General features: G+C 38.6%; 1 protein-coding gene and 1 pseudogene across 19 annotated transcripts in view; one reads left to right on the plus strand and one right to left on the minus strand.

Annotated features, from left to right (window-relative positions):
• Braf (B-Raf proto-oncogene, serine/threonine kinase) overlaps positions 1–25,215 on the minus strand; it is a 135,394-nt gene that overhangs the window by 12,574 nt on the left and 97,605 nt on the right. For 16 of the 19 annotated variants that reach the window (XM_087655566.1, XM_087655564.1, XM_087655561.1 and 13 more), the window contains 5 exon segments: positions 14,687–14,733; positions 13,709–13,827; positions 9,382–9,513; positions 3,482–3,616; positions 2,012–2,165 (listed from right to left, as the gene is read on the minus strand). In XM_087655566.1, the coding sequence (XP_087511692.1) occupies positions 2,012–2,165; positions 3,482–3,616; positions 9,382–9,513; positions 13,709–13,827; positions 14,687–14,733 (587 nt within the window). 19 annotated transcript variants of the gene reach the window in all.
• LOC147994817 (large ribosomal subunit protein uL24 pseudogene) lies at positions 7,525–8,091 on the plus strand (annotated as a pseudogene).

The following is a 25,215-nucleotide window of genomic DNA, read 5'->3' on the forward strand; positions in this document are numbered from 1 at the left end:
TCTGTATTTCATATGCTTAAAATGTTCGAGTATTCTATGGACCAAGTAAATGTTGTAAAAACTTCAAGGTACATATACCACCACCCACCAATAAACTCATCTTAATGGCACCAAAGATTTAGAAATCCTGAGTTTTGATGGTTTCTAATATATTACATTGTGTTATCTCTTTTCCCTAATTTCCTTTCCCATGCCAGTGATCAAATACTATGCAAACATTCGCACACTGTATAAAGTCATCTACCACTAAGCTGTATTCCCTAGTCCGAAGTTTTCTGAGACAGGGTCTTTATGTAGCCCAGTCAGACCCTGAACTTATCACCCCAATTGCACTGTGCTGGTGTTTTTTGTTTGTTTTGTTTTTGTTTACTATGAGAAAGGTTCTCTTATATTTAGAATCATGAATCAGTATATAAGATTACAATGGCATTCGTAACTTACCCAAATTAGGGACAAAAGGTAAGTCATAATAACTAACATGCAGTTTTCTTATGTGAAATCTAGCAGTACAGGTAAAGCTAATATTTCATAAGTTTATCTATGGTACTTACAAACTCAATTACCATTAAAGTTTTCCCGATTTTCTGCTCTATTGTTTCCAAAGGAGGATAGCATGTATGCAATATGACCTGTCTGCTGAGGGTGCTTGCTGTGGGTTGTACTAGGCATTATCATAAGCCTAAACTGAATAAATATCAACAGGCTTTGTCTTTAGGTGACTATGACATAGAGATGGCAGCATTTTTTTAAAGACCACATGATTCCACTTTTCTGCTTTTAGATTTTTTTCCAAGTCACAGGAAAATTATACTCCATCACAGTTACACACTCATTTTCTATACATAAAAAATGTAAACATTAGAGGTACATGAAACTGTGGAATGCAAGAAGAGAGTATCAGTTATTCACCATGGATGGGATCTTCCTGGACAGAGACTATCAGGGAGAACGTTTATGAGACACAAGGCTAAGTGACTGCTGGGTACACCAAAAAGGTAAGGCTAACCTAATACAATCACTTAAAGCTCATTACGTGCTTGTTTGGCAACCAATTATCTAAAGAAGCAAAACAAAAACAAAAAGTAAACACCCTAAAGATCCTTGCAATTTTGTAAAGTTTTCTTTTGGGGAAGGAAATAAGAATAAAGGGCAGGGTATCTGCAAAAGAAATTCGACTTTTACACATGTACGGCATCTTTAACATAACTGTCACCTAAGAGGAGTCTTAACTTGTACTTCTCTATTAAAATCCAATGTTAAGTCATTTACCCAAGTCAAATGTGCCACTGTGATATTTTTGGCACTCACATCCACAATTTATTAAAAGAAATGATCTATTGCTTCAAGGAAATAAAGGACTTCCACACACTCTAAACCCTAGTAAAAAAAAAAAACAATGCCTATAGGAAATTAAGTATAAAGGCCAAGCCTGGGATTCTGTGCTTCTGTTATCTGTCAGTTCACACAGCGGACAGACAGAGGCTAGCCTACTGTGGACTTCCCACCTGTACACATGCAGAGGGAAGGGAAGCTTTCCTTCCTCTGGAGTCCCTGTGACGAGTGACCATTCATAACGAGAGCCGCAAGAGCAAACTGAGGGAGACCTTGAGCTCAATGATGGGAACACTCAGAATAGGAAGTAAGACCTCTGGAAGGGGCACTGAAAATGTTTATCAGTGTTTGTGCATTTTTATGCATTGATGTTGAAAATTCAGTGTTCAGTATAATTTTAAGATTTGGAAAGCAATTTCTAAGTTTTTTTTTTTTTCTTTTTTTCCGGAGCTGGGGACCGAACCCAGGGCCTTGCGCTTGCTAGGCAAGTGCTCTACCGCTGAGCTAAATCCTCAACCCCAATTTCTAAGTTTTTAAACATAAACACTCTTTGGCTCACCTATAACTATCAGAGTACCCTATCTAATTTAAATGTAAGGATAACTGTTCATTTGCTTTTGTTGCTACCTTACTCTAATGTCTGACTCATTCAGTTTTTTTCAGTGGACTGGAAACCCACCATATCCCCCTGCTTGGATGGGTGTTTTTGGAGAAGCACAAGCATACAGACTAAAATCTTCTGTTTGGAAACCAGCCCGATTCAAGGAGGGTTCTGATGCACTGCGGTGAATTTTTGGCAATGAGCGGGCCAGCAGCTCAATAGAGGCGAGAATCTGTAAGAAAGAAGAAAGGCGTGGGGGAGGGGACAAAAGAGAAAACAAGAAAAAACAGAGTGCAGAATAAAAATCTGGGTAGTATAAAGTCTTAAGAGCTCATTATCTTAGAATGAGATTTTACTTGAGCATTGTTTTCAGCTTGATTAATGAACAAAGAGAAACTGTGTATTTCTCCATCAGCACACAAGTAAAAAATGCTAACTAGCACAGTAACAAGGGTTTAGATCCGTGCACAGCTGACTGAGTAAGTCACTCACAGTTACTGTTTGCTTCTATTTCAGATCATTTGCTAGCCTCAAAATGAATGGTCAGTAAACATTTAAAACTAATTACAACCCCCAAACTCTGGCTCTAGGGGATCTAATATCCTCCTGTTTCCTTCCCAGGTACTTCAACTCACACCCACACACACCCACACAAATTGTTTTAAAGACTATGTTAGGTGTTGTAGCAGACACCTTTAATCCCAGCACTCACTGAGGCAGAGGCAGGAGGATATCTGTGAATTTCAGGCCAATCCAGTCTACAAACTGAGTCCCAGGTCAGTTGAAGTAAGACCCTTTATATAGTGCATATAGTATGAGTATAATAAAAAACAATAAAATTAATAACATATTAGTATATACTAAAACAATACATAGATATAATTAAAATTTTAATAAATACATAAAAAGTTTAAAAATCTAGCATAAACAGAAAACTTATGTTTATTTTACCATCAAGAATAACACCTGGTCAAAAGTGTAAGTAGAAAAGTAAACCATCAGAGGCAACACAGTCTAAGATTCTAAAGCACAGTGAGTACAAGTGTGTTAACTGTGTAAAAACAATAGGAAAAAAATCAGTATCAACTGTTCAGCTTTTCATTGTTTATAAACTCATAATGTTATTTTCAACTTATGTGAAAGGATTCTAAGATCAAAAAGTTTGAGAACTATGGCTGGAGAGATGGTTCAGTTCCCAGAACCCACAACAGGGCTCACAGGTCTTTCACCTAGCCTTCAGGGCACCAGACACACAAATGATACACACATACATGCAAGCAAAACACCCATACACAAAATAAAATAAAATAATTTTAAGAGTTTGAGAACTGCAGGAAAAACACAAGGTCTTGCTAAAGAGCTTGTATTGGGATCCCAAAGTTCTTTCAGCTTCCATAAAGTCACTCCTTGTTTGTTCATCTGCATCTGCAGAGTCCCCACTCAAAACCCAAACTCTATCTATCCCTCCACTCCCCTGCATCACACTACGAAGCTGCAAGTGCAGATTATGCAGTGAGTAACTTTGGGGTGTCAGGATGTCTTTCTTACTTGGGGAAAGAGTGGTCTCTCGTCTCTTTTCTTTTTGAGGCACTCTGCCATTAATCTCTTCATGGCTTTTGGACAGTTACTCCGTACCTTACTGAGATCTGGAGATAGGTATCCTCGTCCCACCATAAAAATTATCTGAAGGGAAACAGGCAAGTCATACATTCTTATTAATAACTAATAAGCAATGCAAACTTAACCAACTATACATTTATGGCATTTGTACTTTCCTATATGTACATTAGACTCTGATACGCTCAATACAAATGTTAATGCCTGGCCTCCTAATCCATCACAAACTGTTGGCAACCCATATCAACAAGATGAGAGTTTATTTGTGGCTCCAGGTCTATCGCAAACCCTTCTAGTGAATGAATCCACTTCTTATACCACTCCTTATCTAGTGGTATCCCACTGACAGTGCTCAGAGACATTGGTGAGATGAAATAGTGCTTATTTCCTTTAGAAAAGATGACTGAATACTATTTGTTGTTGGGCGCCTTGGCTGATAAGTCTTTTATGCGTGTGTAAAGGGAACAAAACAGTTAAGCACATTATAGTTGTCACTTGGCAGCTGCAGTTAGGTACTACTGTCCTAGAAAGTCATTTACCTACACCACCAGAAGCAGAGCGTCCTCCAGGAGAAAGGAGGTCAAGAGAGATGAAGCTAAAAATCGTCTGTCTTGTAAAAAGGCTGGTCTTCATTAGAGCTTTTCTAATTTCTTCAACTCTTAAATTTTTGGCTCCTTGGAGGGTGGGCAGAGCTAGGTTAAGAATATTGTGTCTGAGGGAAGAGGGGGCCCAAGAGAAAGGACTTTGAGAGGGGCAGATTAGAGGGTAGCATGAAAAAAGTGAACTCCATTGTAGACAGGGCTGACGGATTTTAGAAATGGTCATATCTGAAAGTTATTTCCTGTTTGATGACTAAATTTCATTGATGAACCGGTAGTAAAGCTTTACTTCAATGTTGTCTCTGCGATTCAAGTTAAAGAGAACCCAGAAATATGCTGGAGCAGTAGGAGATAAGTAATAACTGAGGACATGTAACTACTGCTGAGGCCTTCATCTAGAGGAAGAGACTGGCCTGCCATCACACAGGACAGCAGTTCAGATAGCTTATATTCCTAGAAAAGGCATGGGAGATTTAAAAAAAAAATAAAAAGTCTGCAGGGCTGAAAACCTTGGGCTTTTGGACTATATATATTATCTATTTTGGTATTAGAAGTAATTCTCTGAGGTGTAGGGATTGATCCCCTGTTTCAGATTAGGTATTCAGTGCTCAAAAACCAAAAACCAAGGGACTTGTCCAAAAATAATATGGCTAAGAAAGTGACAACAAAGAACTGGGAGACCATGCAGATACAAACCCTGCTCTGCCTGCAATGACTCCCTGTGCTCTGTCCAGCTAATCCGGAGTATGGAGAGAGCAAGGCCTAACTAAACTCCCCTTGTTTATCATATCATCCTTTTTCTAGAGTTCCGCATCTTTTAAAAATGATAATGTTGTTCTCTCCACCAACAGCTGTAATGACCATATCTACTCTTTATCTGATTATTAAAATTTTTGAATATGTCTCATCCACATCCTCTAATGAGACAAGCGGTCCTTGGAAAACAGGGCTGTCTAGCATTTATGTACTTTTTCTTTTGACTTGAATCTTAAAACTAATTTGCCAGAGAACCACTTAGGTGTATATGTCAAGAGTTCTCCCTGTTGCACCTAACCACTATTTTAAAAAAGGCCTTTACACTTTACCAATATGGACTCTAGTACATATCATTTTAGGTTACAAAGATTATGGGACATCAAGAAGACATTCCCAAAAATGAGTGTCTAAGTAGGCTCTAATGAACTACCACAAATTCCTTTCAAAATTTCTTGGTTTCCAATTCCTCACTTTCAACAGTTAACTGAATTTTCAGCTGACCATTAAAACACTTTTTAATGACAAATTACAATTTTTAGTATGTCATAGAAATGAATTCAAGTAACTGAGAGACATGGTCTGCTGTAAAGAGATAGTCTTGTCATCGTCCTAAGCCCTGTGACTTTTACAACTAGAAGTTCTTTAATCCAAACTCCTGTTTTCATAAAAAACAAACCTTGCAGTAAGATGGCCTGTTGATACAGATATTGAGTCCAAGGCCTGCCATTGTATCAATATTATCCTACCAGAGTCTTGCTTTGAGTTTACATGCAAAACACACCCTCCAAACCATGGAAGGGAGAGTACAGACGGATGGTATCAACACTACACAGTAAAAAAAGTAGCTGTTCTAACTTTCCATATAAAAGAAGAAAATTCATGGATTCCCAGAAGTCTAATCTGACAGCACAGTTCCTCTGAAGGAACAGTTTGAAGAACTTAGGGTACACAGGACAATCAAGTAGAATTGAGTGGAAGAATTTAAATTTTTCCCTCCCTCCCTCCCTCCTGCCTTCACTAAACACATAACTTGGCTTTAGACTGGAAAATTCTAGGAACTTCAACTATACTACCAGGAAAGATTAAATGATGGAGGCTTCATCCTTCTGCTGGTCACTCACTTCGCTCAGAGAAAACAAGCCTTTCTGTTACTTTCATTTATTATACTCTCATGGAGACAAAGCACCTCAAATGCCAGTAAGTAGCCAAATTCAGTACTCTAGGATGCTTCAGATTTCTCGCCCTAAACACAAGCTAATTCATAGTGAATCATGATCTTACTACAAGGCCTTAAACCGTAGACTGGCAAGATAGCTCACTGGGCAAAGGCATCTGTCCCCGAACCTGACGACCTGCATTTGACTTTAGGGACTCACATGGAAGGAGAGGGGACGCCTGAACATTTCCCTCCGATCTTTATGCATCACTCAATCACAACAACAAATAAATAAAAGGGAAAACAAAATGATCCTCTATCTACCTATTCTCTGTCTGTCTGTCTCAATCAAAATCCTTGTGGGTTGAAGGTCATACAGAGACTCAGTATTCTTGTCTGCTGAGGCGAAGAGCTTCCTTCTTTTTTTTTTTTCTGGAGCTGGGACTGAACCCAGGGCCTCGTGCTTGCTAGGCAAGCGCTCTACCGTGAGCTAGATCCCCAGCCCCGCAAGAGCTTCCTTCTTAATGTTCTCTTTAATCATAACCTTCTGCTTTACTGTGGGCGCAGAATCAATGCAGCCATGAACAGCGGACTGAAATCGCTGAAACTGTAAGTCCTTACCAAATCATCACATAAAGTACAGGCTTAGAACACACTTCTTTCATACCATATCACAGCTGAAGTTTAAAAGTCAGATTATCAACAAAAAGACTGAGAGTTTTATCTATTGACCAAAGCTAACATACAGGGCCAGAGACAGCTCAGTTAATAAAGCTCTTGGCACACAAGCCTGGCAACGTGAGTTCAATATCTAGAATCTACATAAAGGCGGAAGGGAGAACTGAGGCCACAAAGTTGTCTTTGATATGCACATACATGCTTTACAAACACACAATTACAAAATAAGATTTAAAAATCCCTCAATGAAGGAACATAGTGATACATAAAGCCTATCACTTTATTTGCTTGCTTTTACAATTTGGAATGATAATTCTCATCTTTGGTGTCCTGGCTGGGTTTGTATGTCAACTTGACACAAGCTAGAGTCATTAGAGAGAAAGAAATCTCAGTTGAGAAAATGCCTCCATGAGATCCAGCTGTAAGGCATTTTCTCAATTAGTGATCAATGTGAGCGGGCCCAGCCCACCGTGGGTGGCACCATCCCTTGGCTGACAGTCCTGTGTTCTATAAGAAAGCAGGCTGAGCAGGCCATGGGACACAATCCAGAAAGCAGTATTGCAGAGGCGCTGCATCAGATCCTTCCTCCAGGTTCCTGCCTTATTTGAGTTCCTGTCCTGGCTTCCTTTGGCGATGAGTATCAATGTGGAAGTATAAGCTGAAAAAACCCTTTCCTCCCCAATCTGCTTTTTGGTCTTGGTGTTTTGTTGCAACAATAGAAACCCTAAGACATTTGCTATGCTTCAGAACTATTCCTGAAGCATAAAAAAGTGTAGGTACTTGGACTCTATCCTATGGAGTCAGTCTGCTCTAGAATCTCCATTTAAAATTTATTTTAGCCTTTTGTGGCCATTGCTGGATCGCAGCCACCAAAATGAAGTTCAATCCCTTTATGATTCTGACTGAAGCAAGAACTGCAAATGGCATCTCAATGCACCTTCTCACATTCGGAGGAAGATCATGTCTTCCTCTTTTTCCAAAGAACTGAGACAGAAGTATAATGTTTGGCCTATGCCCATCCAAAAGGATGAAGTCCAGGTTGTTTGAGGACACTACAGAGGCCAGCAGATTGGCAAGTGACCCAAGTGTGGAGGAAGAAATACATCATCTACACTGAATGAGTCCAGTGAGCGAAGCACAACTGTCCATGTGGGCATCCACCCCAGCCAGGCTGTTATCACCAGGCTAAAGCTGAACAAGAACTGCGAGAAGGTCCTGGAGAGGAAAGCCGAGTCCCGAGAAGTAGGAAAGGAGAAGGGCAAATACAAGGAAGAAAGGATTGAGAAGATGCAGGAGTAGAGATGCTGCATACATGGCTTTCATTAAAGATGGCTTAAGTTGTAAAAAAAAAATTGTTTTTATTTTAAATTAAATGTGTGAATTTACATCTGTATGGAGATGAGTATGTGTGTGCAGTTGCCCATGAAGGCCAGAAGGTGTTAGATCCCCTGGAGTGGGTTGTGAGTGACCTATGGTGTGGGTTCCGGGAACAGAACTCAGGTCTCTTCAAGAGCAGTATACTCAAATGTACACCATCTTTTCAGCTCTTAGGATCGCCATTTCAAAGCAGTCTTTTAGGTGATTACAGTGCTACCACAACATAAATACACTAAACACTGCTTACATGGTAACTGTCTTAATGATGTTTAATTGCTATTACCCTCCTCTTTACTTATACACCCACACACTTTAAAAAAAAAAAGATTTATTTATTTTACATGTATGAGTGCTTTGTCTGTATGTACATCTGCACACCAGAAGAGGGCATTAGATCCCATTACAGATGGTTGTGAGCCACCATATGGTTGCTGGGAATTGAACTCAGGACCTCTGGAAGAGCAGTCAGTGCTCTTAACCACTGAGTCATCTCTCCAGCCCCCACCCACACAGTTTTTAAAAAATGTTGAGGCATCACTTTAATGAATTGTAAAGACAATTCATTCACTTTTTGGCACTGGTAAATTGGAACTGATGGTACAAACTACAATTCCCAGTACTCTAGACATGAAGGCAAGAAGATCAAGATCTAAAGCCCTGCCTAGATTAGAGTACTATTCTGTTGAAAGGCGAAGAAAGAGTGGGAGAAAGGAAGCAAATACAGAAGGAAAAGCCTAGGGAATTTGGTGTGAAAACACAGATGAGCAATGTTTTGTGAGGTGTGCCTGGTATCTTCAGGAAGAAGAACAGAGTAAGGACCTAGGAAAGGGAGAAGGGAAGACGCACCCCTCTGGTGGAATTTTCATTACAGACAAGTCACAACATTATGGAACAGCCATGTCATCATTTCTTCTCTAGTTTTGTTGTAAAGGTGTGTGTGTGCATGTGTGCGTGTGTGTGTGCACCAGCACAGCAGGTGCCAGAGTTTACTCCTTTAGTTCTGCTTTAGTCAAGAGACAGGCTACACTCCATTGTTATACTTGTAGTTTCTAGTCACAAGATTGGGGATGTCATTCATTGTAGCATTTCTGACCAACACTTCAAGCAAAAGCCTCAATACCAACAAAAAGCACACAAACATTTTCTAAAGCTGATCAGAGATTGGGAGCGCTATCACTTATATTTACCTCCATTTCCATACTTCCTATAGAGAGCCAGAGCCTTAGGAGAAACACTAAAATAACTGCTAGATGACAGATATTTACCTGATCCCTGTTGTTGATGTTTGAATAAGGTAGCTGACCAGTCATCAGTTCATACAGAACAATCCCAAATGCATACACGTCTGACTGAAAGCTATATGGGTTTTTATCTTGCATTCTGATTACTTCGGGTGCCTGTTAAAATATAAGAAAAAAATTTCTAGTTTACCTTTAACTTTAATTGAATAAAGACTGAAATAAAAACAACAATTCACAAAGTAACACCTTATTTAAGAAATCATTTACTATGTAATTCTTCTAATGGTCAAGGAAATAAATCCAAATAAGATAAAGGGGAAAATCCCTGTTTTATAAATTCTGCAAGAGTTTGTTTGAGCTGAAATTTCATGGTACATTATTAAGATTTTATAATTTTATCAGCAACCCTCTTTCTGAATAAACATCAACATTGCCATGTGGCCATTTCTCAAGGCTATCCTATCAGAATGAGTTTCCACTTCCTAGTCTTGATTGGCCAAGAAATACTAGACTTGCACTTAGAAAAAACTTGGGAGTAGGTACAGGAATTAAATTTTGTCACTGGTATATATGATTTTCCTCAACTCAGGGAATGTTGGAAAATAATGGTAAAATTTAGAGGCTGATATCGTTTCAAGTTACACCATAAGTGTATAGCATGAAAATGCTTTTTTAACAAAAGTAAGATATAATAGGTTGACTCGTTAAATTTTTAGTTGTTGCTTCTAGGGCAAACAAAAATCATATCTACCAAATTTTCACACAATTTAGTCAGTCTACTGTACAACTGGGTTTCTTATTTCTATGGAATACAATGAATGACTGCTAAAGAACTAGAGTTTCTCCCTTCGCTTTGCATTCCTTACACTGTTCTGTCAGAGAGGAACTGAGGAAGTGGCAAAGGGTGTTAGTGAAACTTGGCAAACTGAGCAGGAAGACAGCGTTCTTGTTCTTGTCAAGGAAGTATCTTTCCTGAGGAATAAAAGGACTCAACTCTAGCTGCAAGTCAGAATTGCCTGTGAAACCTACTCAGTGCTGACTACACTCCAGTCTGATACAGAACATCTGAATCTACAAGTGAGACCCATACACTGCTATGCAGAATTCTATACTTGGGTCTGCTGCTTGCCCAAAGTTAAGAAACACTGATGGAAGATCTGTGGGAAACCTGAAGAGATTAAAGGACAACAGCGGAGGAAGATGCTTTCTCCACTTGTTTTTGTTATGGATTTTGTTGACGGGTGCTATTTTTAGTGACATGGGATAAAACAAATCACATACAACTGTGATAAGATGGACAAGTTATTTTTTTGGATCAGGGGATATATTTTAGTTCAGCTGAAGAACTGCCTTTTAAAATTTAGTTTGCTTTTACTGCTGATAGATGGCTAGACAAAAAGTGCATGCCATCTACTTAAATGAAATGTCTGACAGAACTTTAATTTGTTAATTAATTAATTTTTTAAGGCACTTTCTTTTTTCTTTTTTTTAGATTTTTAAAAATTTATTTTATGAATACACTGTAGCTGTCTTCAGTCACACCACAATAGGGCATCAGATCCCATTACCGATGGTTGTGAGCCAACATGTGGTTGCTGGGAATTGAATTCAGGACCTCTGGAAGAAGAGTCAGGGGTTAACCCTGAGCCATCTCTCCAGCCCAATTTGTTTGTTTATTAAAAATTTCACATAAATTTATTTCTCTTCTAAGATATAAATGAAAGTACAAAAGACTATTGTAAATAATTTAGAGGACCACATAAACTGGTTTATGACCAAATTATTTTTTCAACTTATGAATAGTCCTCACCCTCAAAAACTTGACAGGGTCTCACTATATAGCTCTGGCTGTCTTGGAACTCACAGAGGCCACCTACCTCTACCTCTGCTTCTGGGATTAAAGGCCTGTGCTACCACAACCAGGCTATTTATTTCAATTTTTATGTGTATGGGTGTTTTGTTTTTATATATGTCTGTATACTATGGAGGCCAGAAGAAGACTTCAGATCCCTTGGAACTGGAGTTTATAGATATTTTGGAATTGCCATTGGGTTCTGGGAATTAAATGCAAGTCTTTAAAAACATCAGCCAGAGCTCTTAACAACTGAACAGTTTCTATAGCTCCCCATATTTCTTTTCTGAAGGCAGTTATCAACCTGAAAGATTTGATCAACAATGAAGTGCATTATCATCTGGCTATTCTTGTTCTCTTAAGAAACTTCAGCATGATTGAACATAAGATTAACTCATTGATCCAGGGCATCAACAGAAAAGTAATCAGAAGGAACTATAAAACATCTTGCCTAATCCTCTAACAACTATATGAACTAAGGCCTTTAAAAAAGAGCAAACCCAGAGACTGGACCCAGAGCAACCGTTGCACCACTGTTAAATGGACTGGTGAAGCATGTGAACCATCTGTCTTAAATTTTTGCTTCTGTAAATTTCAGAACCAAAAAGTCCCTCCCCCCATCTCCCTGGGATACACTGTGAACTTTCTTAGAATTATGTGCCTAAAAGGTTCTTGAAAGCCAGATTATTAGTCTCTTCTAATAGTTAAAACAGTTAAATATATGACCAAAGGATTTTAAACAGACACGTAGCTAACTGTAACATAGGGTCTTGTCATCCTCCGGTCTGACCTAACGTTTCAGATGAAGAGGCTCAAGGAAGGCTAGGAAACATTGAGGTTAAAGGCCAGAGGACAGTTCTCTTGCCCACCTCTGAAGGGCAGCTTCTTCTCTCTCACTTTGCCACTTGTGATCCCAGAGATCGTCCTCAGTCTAAGGCTACTATTTGGAGAGTCTGCTTCTCGGAGACTGCTACATATTATTCTGGACGTTTAGGCAAATGTGGGTTTGAAAGCCCTTCTAAATTTTCTTTTTCTAGTAGGGTGACCCAACAGTGTTAGGGAAGATTAATTTAAAGATTAAAACTGCACAAAGATGTTTAGTACACCCGTATTCAGCTCACAGTTGATATTTCAAAGTTCTTTGAACTCAGAATTGTTTTTATTCAGATATAATTGGAGATCATACAGAGTGTTCATCTACATGGACTACTCTGTGAATATTTAAGATATTAAAACTCAACTGACTATTAAATTACTTACTAATTCAATTTAAATATTAAACACATATTAGCAGAGAATACCTACTCTTAATAAAAGTAAAGCTCAGTGACAACAGAGCTACAACTCTCTGTGCTCTCTGACTTAACAGCAACGGGCTTAGAGTCTTGTAGTTGTTTTTATATTTGGCCAGCTGCACTATGTCATTCCGACTGATGGACAGGAAGAAAACTGGTTTCACAAAGGAAAGATCTATGGACTCCCTGAGAGGTCACATGGAATCACTGTGGGTTCACAGCAGGATTCCTAGAAATAACTCTTCAATAGCCTGCTGCAGTAATTGTGTTCTTATCTTTTAGAGAAGACAGACCTGCACAGAGGGCACAGGATGTCTAAAAATATCCTCTTTTTCTTTTGTCTTTCCTCTTCCAATTGGCCCATAATTATGAAGTTCTTTCTAGTGTGAAGAAGGTTTATTTCCAATTTTAGCTCAAATAAAAGTGTCAAAGAGCCTTTATGTTACGGACAGCCCTGTCTCTGACTCTGTGTCTGCCTTTGATATTCACTCTCTCTCTCTCTCTCTCTCTCTCTCTCTCTCTCTCTCTCTCTCTCTCTTTCTCTCTCTCTCTCTCTCTCTCTGGATAGGTCTCTTAAGATGTGCCTTAAATGGCAATGGCAAACCTTAAAAAAAAAAAAGTCAGCAGAATTCACAGGTCATTTGAACATAAAAGTTTTGTTTTTGTTTTTGTTTTGAGACAAGGTCTCACTCAACTCTGGCTGGTTCTGATCACAGAGATACACCTGCCTCTTTCTGCCTCTACCCTCTGAGTGTTGGGACTAAAGGTGTGCACCACCAAACCCAGCAAACAAAGTATTTTAAACAATTTTAAGTAACATTTAAACAATTTATGTATTTTGTTTAAATATACCAAAACTGGTATTATTATAACTTTTTTAAAGACAAGAAAAAAGACCATTTACACAAAAAGTAAGAACAATATTTATTCTTTGTTTCTTGTTCAAAGACAAGGTCTCACTTTATAGCTTTGGCTGTTCTGGAACTATGTAGACCGGCTGGCTTCAGACTAACAGACAACTACCTGTTTTTGCCTTCTAACTGCTGGGATTAAAAGCATGTGCCAGTATGCCTGCCTTCCAAGCCTATTCTGTGACTAGTGGGAACTGTAAAGATACTGTCAAGCCCAACAGTGACTTTCTAGTAAGCAGTCACTCATTTAGATTGAAGAATGCAATCAACTGAGAGACATCCTCAATTCTTACCATCCACAAAATAGATCCAGACAACTGTTCAAACTGATGGGACCCACTCCATCGGGACTTCACTGTGGCTAAACCAAAGTCACCTATTTTTACCGTGAGGTCTTCATGAAGAAATATATCTGAGGTGTAGTAAGTAAAGGAAAACACAGATCTCATTTTCATACTAGAGAAAGAATTTTGAAGATTTCAGGTAAGAGAGCTACTTTCTATAACTCTATAGTAATATTTTCTTTTTAAAATATAGTGATTCATATGATTCCTGAAAGTCAACAAACATGTTTTAAACAAGAATTCATTCTATTTAGCTTATATGACCTACTTTTTTTTTTTTTTTCTTTTTTTCGGAGCTGGGGATCGAACCCAGGGCCTTGCGCTTGCTAGGCAAGTGCTCTATCACTGAGCTAAATCCCCAACCCTATATGACCTACTTTTAAGATGTCTCAGGCCTGAAATATGTGAGCATAAGGTTAAGACACCTTCCTAAGCCTCTGGGAGATCTGGGAACTTTCTAATTTGACTTGGCCCAGATATGCTTTAACTCTGCTGGGGAAGCTGCCAGGTTCTTTATTAGAAAACCATGATATCAGAAAGGAGCCATGGGGACGGAGAGAAAGAAGAAAAATCGTTTTTCTCATGTTACTGTTAAATAATTTTGAATCTCATCTACTACCCAGTCAGATTAGATGAAGTAAAGCAGTTGCTACAAAATATCCAGTTTATAAGGCACATAAAATATAAGCAAGCAAGACAAAAAGTCCTACTATGACTGACTTTTGATAGACTTTCCTACAGTGCCCAGTCCTGCAGAAACCCGATCAGGCTGGATCCGCTCTATTATACTCTCATGCAAATTGGGTTCATTTTCCTTATAGAATATGAAACTTAGCACGAAACTAGTTTTACATAACATGAAGACAAAATGTAGAGGAAAAAGTCAGGGTGGTTTCAGACTCCGCAGACCAATTTCAGGAAGGATACTATTACTCTTGAGGTCTCTGTGGATGATTGACTTGGCGTGTAAGTAACTGAAAAACAAAACATCATTTTAACCTGAGACACTGAGTAGGACTCCAGCCTCAAAATCTAAAGAACATACTTAGTGGTGTACAGACATACTCAGAATAATGAACAACTGAAACTGATATATTGTGATAACCTCTTTAAGAATAATTGATGTAATTTTAGGATTATAGAAACATTGCTATTATATACAGCCCAAATCCTGTTGTATAGAAGAACTCTGCTTTACCTTTTACTAGTTACAAATGCAAATCTTTCACTCAGTCAGGTCTGTTTATTCTAATCTTGAAATACACCTTGGTACTTAACCCTACCTCTTTCAATGTTCCCCTGCTGTACCTTTCCCTAAATCAGCCTCCATTCTACTTTCCATGCATTCATACTCTAAATGAACAACCATTCTTCTTTTCTCATAAGGAACCCAATTACTGCTCAATTATTTAGTAATTAATGCAACAGTTCGATCCTTGTTTGCTTTGTTTTCCATGTGCTTTCCATTTAGAATGTAAACTCCCTTAGACTATGAAAGTTTGGTAAAGACAATTCATTTTAAGGAAGGCATGATATATTCTTAAAACTTCTTAGTACTAGAGAGGAAGAAATTTTCTCATACTGTCATATTACTATTACTATGATGATGATGATGATGTCTTTTTTGAGATATGGTCTCACTAGATAATTTTGGATGTCCTAGAACTCACTGCATAGACCAGGCTGGCCTGCCTCTGTCTCCTGAGTGCTGGGACTAAAGGTGTGTACCAGCAGACCTGCCACACTATTACTGTCAACACTAAGTCACCTCTCTGTAGGTATCTTAAATTATCCTTCAAAACTACTTCAGTTTTAGACCTCATTTCTGTTTATTTCCAATGTGTGGAACAGGGCCTAGCAGGTGTGAAATATTCAATACATGGTTGCCAAATGAACTACAATAGGTGCATGGGATTTGTCTTAGAAAACAGATAGAAAGGACTGGAAATGTAAGAGTGACCACATTGAATTCCATCTTAAAATCAGGATATAAAATCAAAATCATGTCATGAGCACTATTAAAAATAGGGATTTATAAATAGTTCACACTGTTCCCACCTCCTTATCTTTATAAGCCGTCCTCATTCTTCCAGGCAGACATCGAGATCTGCAACTATGTCTTTTGAACAAAAATTTTATTTTAAATTGCTTTATCCAAAGTAACCCCTTTCATCCATTATTCTCACTTCATGATCTTTCCTTTATAACATCGATTACAATCTAAATGATCTTGTCATGACTCTGAGCTCTGTGCTTCCACTGCATCTTTAACAGCAAAAGGAAACCAGAGATCACTTAAAGGTCTCCTCTGCTTTAAACCTTTTAAAGATTTATTTTATTTCTTATTATGTGTAAATATGTGTTCCTACCAGCTACACATGTGCAGATGCCTGTGAAGGCTTAAAGAGGTTGCCATAGGGAACTGATTCCCTTGAACTACAGTTAAGAGAGTTAGGAGCTGCCCAATGTGGGTTTTGGGAACTGAACTTGGGACCTCAGAGGGAGCAACAAAGCAAAAATCGGTCGAAAGAAACACAGCACGAATGAAGTAGGTAAGATTTAACTGGAGAGTTGAAGAGAGAAAGTTAGGGTGAGGAAGTTGGTGGATGCTGATCAAGATACATCTAACTGCTAACTAGTGACAAACTTGTTAGTAAAAGCTAGGACAAACCATGCAGAGCCCAAAGTCACAGCAGCTGCCTTCAGGTTGATTGTGTAGTTCTTTACAGTATAAACTGCCTTCTAATTTTTTTTTTTTTTAAATGTATGTGAGTACACTGCCGCTGTCTTCAGACACACCAGAAGAGGGCATCAGATCTCATTACAGATGGTTGTGAGCCACCATGTGGTTGCAGGGAATTAACTCAGGACGTCTGGAGGAGCAGTCAGTGCTCTTAACCACTGAGCCATCCCTCCAGCTCACTTTCCTAATTTTTATTTAGTATTTTCTTTCTGTACCCAAAGTTGCAAAAAGTCTGTCTAATGGAAGGCTGGAAGGAAAAGGAACTGTGTCTGCTTAGCTAGAAGAGTAAGGTGAGTTATTCCACACTATCACACTCAAAATCTGTATCATATATTATTTCAAAGTAATTACTGCACTTAACAGTTCTACACAAATTAATGCTACAACCTAATTTACTAAGCTCAGAGTGACTGTAATGGAAGGTGCCAAGTAAGTGCAGAGTTGGCTGGGAGTAAGGAAGGAAACAACACTAAATAAACTCTGACATGACAGAGAGTGTGACCATTATTTAGGATAATTACAATGGATTTCCTCCCTACCTTCTAAAAACATTTATTTAATTTAGTGCATGTGTATGTGCATCTGCCACTGTATGAGTAGAGATCAAAGGTCAGCTTTTGGGAGTCAGTTCTTTTTTTCTACCATGTTGGTACTGAGCATTGAACTCAGTTGGCAGACTTGAGGACAAGTGCTTTTACCTACCGAGCCATTGTGGTGACCACTGCTTTCTACAATTGTGTGTGTGTGTGTGTGTTTGCTTGCAGCACTAGGGAAGAACAAACATGGTATCAAATAAGTGCCACACTCCTGACAAGATTCTCTTGCCAGTCTCCTTCCTTGGAGAAAGTATGTTAACTGAAGCTACTCATACAGCTTCGAAAACACTTGATAAAAATTGTCTTTATTCTATGTCTTTCAAAATCTTACACAAGATTTACCTTTCCAACATTCTTGGACAAGTATAAGATGCTGCCCGAAATTAAGGTGCTTCAGACCTGATCTGATCGGCAGAAACTGGGCTGAGTTCTCGTCACCTCCCTTGTGGTAGGCATGGCATTTATAATCAAGAGTCATGCTCATTCTAGGGGTCCTATAGGACTGTATTTAATTACAGCTCTACAATAATTTTGCTTGAATTACTTCTATGAAAGTCTTTCTTGATCCTCTATTTGTACATTCTCGTCTTTGCAGCTAGACAGAATCTGTTTTGAGACATGCTATAAGATTGAGACACGCTATAAGACTCTAAGCTGTTGGATTTCGTTTTCAGTGGTTATGGCGGCCCACGTCTGTATGAGCAGCACTTGAAAGGCTGAGGAAGACGAGATGCACCTTCAAAGCCACCCAGCTTGTGGTATAGAGCTTCAGAACAAACAGCAGCACCAGCCACAACAGAAACCCCACAAACCCTACCTCAAACAAAAACAAATTCACTACAGTTTTGATTTATTTGTACTTTGAGACATACAAATGAACTTCCTAAACTGACCTTGAATTTAAGACAATTCTGCCTTAATCCTGAGTGCTGGGATTTCGGATGTGCACTACCATGCTAGGTGGTAAAAGTAAAACTTTAAAGATCAGAAGACTAATGGCTTCTTGTGTTACCTCCTTTTTTGTTTTTATTCTTTTGATGGGTCTCATTCTAGTTGCCCAGGCTGGTCAGGAGCTTACTGTGTAGTTCAGGTTGGTCTCAAACCTGTGGTGATTCTCCTGCTTCAATATTCTTAGTGCTGATAACACAGGCTATCAATTTCTTTTCAGCAAGTTTCCTGCTTGAAGTCTGAGGAACATTTGTGAAATTGTGCACAAAGAGGGGAAAGCAGGCTTTTAAGTGAAGGTGCCTTAGTCAGCCAGGTCTGAAGTAAGTGTTGGAAATAACTGGGAAGTACAAGAAAGTACTAAGGAACTCACATGAGCCACTGGGGACTTGCCCAAATGGACTCACTGATATGACCGGTCTGTCAGCTAGGTGATGTACCACAGTATTAATCTCTTCAAAGTAACTGAGTGATATCTTTCATGAAATTCTTAAAGAAATGAAAGACAAGCAGCTGGATTTAATTGTGTCAAAAATGGATGAACGACTGTGTACTTGAAGATAGCAAGCTAGAAGATTTCTGACTTCATTCCTTAAATATGATGAGCCTTTATATGCTTTATTTTTATTATTTTATGTGTGTAGGTGCTTTGTCTATATGTATATGTTTAAGTGCAATACATGTGTGCAGTGCCAAAGGCCAGAAGAGGGTATTGGATCCTCTCAACTGGAGCCACACATGCTTATGAGGCTCTCTATGGGTGCTGGGAATCAAACTCAAGTTCCCTGGAAGAGCAGCCAGTGCTTTTAACCCCTTGGCCTTCACTTTGGCTTCTCTTTTTCAGTTGTGCTTTATAGTGGCCTAAATTCCATTTTTAGTTTGATTTACAAAATAGTTGCTTTACTTTTAAGAAACGTATTGAGGGGGCTGGAGAGATGGCTCAGCAGTTAAGGGCACTGGCTGAACTTCTAGAGAACCTGGGTTCAATTCTCAGCACTCTGGGCTCACAATCATCTTTCTCCAGTTTCAGGGAGTTCTGATGCTCCCTTCTTGCCTCTGCAGGCATGAGGCACCAACATGGTACACAGAAATACATACAAGCATAATCCTCACACATTTAGAATGTGGATTTAGAATTGAGATTCTAGAGCAGTTACTGATAGGTAAAACATAATTCACCAACTGTAAGTGTGAGGCGACCAGCCAAATAAAAAAAAAAGAATGCCCTCAAAAGGCCTTTCACAGGCAGGCAAGAGGGCTCGGTGGATACAGGAGCATGCAGCTGAGCTTGACAGCTTGCATCCATTCCTGCAGGACCAGCATGGTGAAGAGAGAGAGCGATCTGCCATAGTTCTCTGACTGCTACACAGCCATGGAGTATACACATCTATCAGTAAGAAATACATGTGCTAAAAATTTAAAAAGGAGTTTCTTCATTTTTGCAATTACAATATTCCTTTAGACTTAGGTAACTACTGAAAATGTTTTCTTTCAGTATGGATTAGTTTTTTCTTTACTAGAATTTAAAGAGACACTTATTTTTGCCCAGCCTAAGGATCATGAACTCCACATGATGGCTGCATGTGTGGTATGAATATCCTTTGGTGGTTGGAATATGGGTCGTCTTGAGTTTTAGTAATTATGTATAAGCCTTTGTTGTTGCTTCAGGTTGTTATTCCTTTTGGGTATTTAGGCAGGTTTAGATCTGCTAACACGCTAAGTTTAACATTAGAATACATTATTACTGTTTGCCTAAATCTTACCAATAAGATAAAAGAGTTTTGGCTGCTCTTTATCCTTGCAGAGACTTATGTATTGCAGGTTTAGAAAAATGGGGATGTGTTGCTAGCTCCCATCATAGTTCCCCTGTACCATATCGCCTGATGTGTAGCTGTGAAAATTTTGCATGCAGTTCCTGGCCATGCATATAACACCTTTAAGAAAGTGTTTTGTACGCACACTTCTTCCATGCGTAGACGAGGTCTCACTACAATGCTGCATTACAGTGAACTCTGGATCCTCTTTCCTTGGCCTCTGAAGGGCAGGGATTACAAGTGCCACCACGACTAGTTTCTGGGGCTCATTGAGTGGTGTGTTGTTGTTGTTATTATTATTGTTATTTGTGTTTAGGTGTTTCGTCTGCATGTATGCTTGGTGTCTGGGGAGTCCAGAAAAGGGTTTCAGATACACTGGACTAGAGTTAAGATGGTTGTGGGTATTTGGAATTAAACTTTGGTCCTCTGGAAGAGCATCTGGTGCTCTTAACTGCTGAATCATCTCTCCAGTTACTATTGGCTTTAACAATTCTTTATATACCTTGGAGACTTTCTATCAGATATGTTTTCAAACAATTTCTCTAAGACTGTGACTTGTCCTTTCATTTTCTTTTGTTCAGCTATCCTTACCTGTGATCCAGGGGTCTGAACCCAGGTCTCACACAGGCGAGGTAGTATATTTCCCCAGATATATTTTTATTTTCTTAACAAGTGTCTTTGGAGGAAAACTAATGTTGGATTTTGATGTACTTCAAGCCCCATTTCTTTTCTTTCTTTCCTTTACCCTTTGTGCTCTAAGAAATCAATGCCTATCTTTATACTATGAGGATTTTCTCCTTTGTTACTTAAAATAATAGATTTTTGTTTTTAATCCACTTCAAATGTTTGTTTTGTGCCATCTAACAGTTAATGGCTTAGTTTTTCTATCAAGCTGTTACAGCAACATTTGTTGAAGAACTGTCTTCATGATTACATTAGTACCTTACTTAAAGAAAATCAAATGAAGAAAAATGAAGAAGAGTTGTATCTAAGCTATATCTCTTCTTGCCCAATGATTTGTGTACAGTTATACAAATAGCATACTATATTGATTACTATGGTCTTATACTAAAATTGGAAATCTCCAACTAAATGCCAACTTTGTTATTTTTCCTTCAAAACTGTCTATTTTCTTCTTCCTCCTTTTTTTGTTTTCTTTTCTCCACCTTTTAGAATTCCTTCCTGAGACAGGGAGTCTGATAGCTCAGTCTGGCCTGGAACTCCTGACCATCCTGACTTTATCTCTGAGGGACTGTGATTATAGGCATGTATCACCACCTGGCTTCAAGTGTCAGGGACCGTAAATATTTAGCCACTTGCTTCCACATAAGTGGCCAGATTAGTAGCTCATACTGTGACTGGCATTATGCTGCAGCTGGAGAGCAACTTGGGAAGAATTAAGAACTTAGTGATATTGGGTCTTCTAATACACCAATATGATAATTTTCTATCTCCTCCATTTCCTACTTTGGACATACATTAGAGAGGGCAGTAAATGCCCCTTTAGAAAATACTTTACTCACTTCTAATAAATAGAAAAATGGCCTCAACAAAATTAATGGATATGTATATAAATATAGAATTTTGTAATATTGGTGGGAAATCAAAAAGTGTACTATTCTTTCATTTTTTTAATCCATATTAAACACCCACAAACTGAAACACAACCAGAGACATACTACTTACTATTAAAAAAAAAAAAAGGTAAAATAGAGGAAAAGATGGTCTTTTTTAACAAATGCTGCCACAACAACTGGATAGCCACATAGGGAGAAAGAAAAGAGCCCCAATTGCTACCTTAGACACAAGTCATCTGAAGTGGACCAAAGACTCAAATGTAAAAGCAAAAATGATACATTTTTATAAGAAAATGGAGAACTATCACTACCTTTTATACATGTGAAATACTTTGACCTTCTCAGATTATTTTTTATATAATCTGGCTGCATAATCCGGTGTGTTTCTTGGTGAGGCAGGTGAAGGGACAATAATTCTTTTAGCAGAGAGGCAAACTAAAGAGCATAAGTGAAATGAGCAGAGACACAGGGAAGAGGAAGGGGTTTAAACTCCATCTGTGTTACTCACCTTAGCAACATTTTACAATCTAACTTTCGACTACTGATCTGTAACATGGAGATGATGTTTATTTTGAATGCATTCTTTTTTTTTAAAAAGATCTATTTATTATGTACACAGTATTCTGCATATACAGCTGCATGTCAGAAGAGGGCACCAGAGCTCATTACGGATGGTTGTGAACCATCATGTGGTTGCTGGGAACTGAACTCAGGACCTTTGTAAGAGCAGTCAGTGCTCTTAACCACTGAGCCATCTCTCCAGCCCTTGAATGTATTCTTTTTTTTTTTTTTCTTTTTTAAAGTACCGTCACATTAACTTTTTTTTTTAAGATTTATTTATTTATTATATATAAGTACACTGTAGCTGTCTTCAGATACACCAGATCTCTTTACAGATGGTTGTGAGCCACCATGTGGTTGCTGGGAATTGAACTCATGACCTCTGGAAGAGCAGTCGGGTGCTCTTAACCGCTGAGCCATCTCTCCAGCCCCCTTGAATGTATTCTTAAAAACTACTTTATATGTTTAATGAAAAACCACTATGTGCTAATCAAAAGCTGTTTTAGTTTTAGTCTTGGAGACAAAGCAAGATACTTAACACTTTAGTGAAGAAGATGGAAACCAAAATATAAATCAGTAAGACATAAGTGTATTGCATACTGTTGACTGTGCCAGGTATGCACAGGACCTGGGTAGAAGATTCTGCAGGGCTGTTAACTTTAGGCTTTCACAGGATATTTTGAGTAAAGACTTCGAGGGGGTAAGATGGGGTATATTGTTAAGGGATGAGACTATATCAAGGACAATGAAAAAAGATCAGAGCCTTATGGCAGACGTATGACTCCCATATACACAGAACAGCAAGTCGACATAGAGTAGACTGGAGGGAAAGCACAGATGATCTGAGCAGCAGCAAGCATTGGGGTAGGGGAATAGAGAGTAGGTTGGTGATGGAGGATCACTGTATAATTCTGAGATAAGCAGCTGAACGCAGAGCACTGCTGAAAACAGGCTGGAGAAAGATCAACAGCCGAGTTTTAGATCTAGTAAACATGAGCTCCCACTAGACAATCAAGTGGACATGTTAAGCAGACAGTTTGATAGAAGCTGTAAGTACAAATAAAATGAGGTAGCTGGAGGTTGATACAGAACTGATTTTAAAGGGAATTTTCCCCACACCATGAAACTGACTGAGGTCCTAGAGGGATGACAACCAGCTGAGGAACAGCTACTAATAGGACAATCAGAAGAATATGCTTTGATGTACATTTCTTCAACCTTTATACACTTGTGAATTATCTGTAGATCATGTTAAAGTATAAATTAACTTCAGAAGATCTGAGCAGTGTCTAAAATTCAGTATTTCTAAGGGTTCCCAGCTAGGTGCTATTTAGACCAGAGTTTGACTAACAAGAGATCAAGAATCTGATTAAGCAGAGGACAAAGAACATTCTCCATGAGGAACTGGGCTATCTACCTGCACCCTATGTTTCTGACAGATCAATACACTTAGACCTGAGAATTTAATCATGGCTCTAGCAGCATGGAAGTCTAAGGAACTCTTTCTTTTTAAAAGGCAAGGTCTCTTTCTGTGGCCCAAGATGGTGCACGCCACCACTCCTGTTCAACACATTCTCCCCCCTTCTCTCTCTCCCTCTTGTGGGTTTTCTTATTGGATATTTTTTAAAATTTATATTTCAAATGTTATCCCCTTTCCTTAAACATTTTCTTAATAAAATGGTAAGCAAGATCACTAGATGGTATTCTTAGAGAAGGGGGTTGGGGGGGGGTCTCAAAAAAGATATAGCAGTGTCTAGGAGAGAGGACGAGTAAATGAAGTGTGAACTACAAGAAGAGCTGCATCAAGGGCCAAGGTTGGTGAAAGAGTTGCACTATTTGGAGAAGTGACATAGTTCAAGGCTCAAAGGACTGTGCTGGGGCACATTACATGACCTTTCTCCATCCACCGAGTTTACCGGTCACTGAAGAGTAAGTGAGGGTGCACATATGAAATACAAAGAACAATGACACAGTGTGAGTGCACACATACAGCAGGAATGTAAATGCTGATACAGAAATACCATATTGAAACACAAGAGTATTTGGCTCTTAAAATAAAAGGAGCCACTGAGTAAATCGTATGCAGCAGAGCGTGGTCAGAATATAAGATTGATTAACTAGTAATGGTGTGCAAAGAGTAAAAAGGGAGGCAAATCCTGATTCTATAGTGACAAAATCGTAACAAAACCATTATGCACGCACGGTATTAACATACACAATTATGAAGGACACAAACACACGGTAAGCCATCAAATACAGTTATCCGGATGGGAAGTTACTGGGATGTATTCGTGTTTACATTTTTTTCAAATGATTGTCTATTACTCTGTAGTAGGTTTACTTTGAAATTAAGACAAATCATCCCAAAAGATAGTGTACGAATCACTCATATTTCTAGCCTAACATGCTATTAAGACTTTTACATGTTAGCTTTCACAGTTTTCAAAGTTTATACTAGTTCTCTATCTTTCTTGTAGTAAACTTGGTGAGTTATCTTCTAATTCCTGTTTCCATTTTTATATATACAACACTTTTATAGATGCAAATATGGGTCAGGAGTATTGTATTGCATGCCTTTAATCCCAGCACTAGTGGGGCAGAGGCAGGTTTAATTAATATTAAACCAAATAGCATGCTGTTGTTTTGAGGCAAGTTACCATATATTCCAAGCTGGTTTGAACTCTGAGCTTCCTGTCTCCAGCTCCCAAGTGATCGGGGTTACAGAGTGTATGTGCCACCACAACCAGCAAAACAAAATTTTGCATAATAGTTTTAAACTTCTTTTGCAGAAAACAACTCAAATGAATTCTTAATGACTATATGATTCTCTGTGAATTTTAAAATCAACATTTAGGGGTTGGGGATTTAGCTCAGTGGTAGAGTGCTTACCTAGGAAGCGCAAGGCCCTGGGTTTGGTCCCCAGCTCCGAAAAAAAGAACCAAAATAAATAAATAAATAAATAAATAAATAAATAAATAAATAAATAAATAAATCAACATTTAAAGGTTAAAATAATTGAAAAGGACACTATTTCTAATATGCTACAAGTATCAACATTTAAACGTCTTGATATCCAATGGACTTTTAGGTAGAACATTGCTTTGGCTGGCCTGGAACATGTTGTGTAGACTAGATGATCTTCCTCACTGTCTCCCAAGCATTGGGGTCAGAGGCATGGGCCACCATGACTTTTTTTTAATGAAAAAGTCCTTTTATTTGT

Source organism: Rattus norvegicus, chromosome 4, assembly GCF_021556685.1.
Source record: "Rattus norvegicus strain SHRSP/BbbUtx chromosome 4, alternate assembly SHRSP_T2T, whole genome shotgun sequence".
Classification (NCBI taxonomy): domain Eukaryota; kingdom Metazoa; phylum Chordata; class Mammalia; order Rodentia; family Muridae; genus Rattus; species Rattus norvegicus.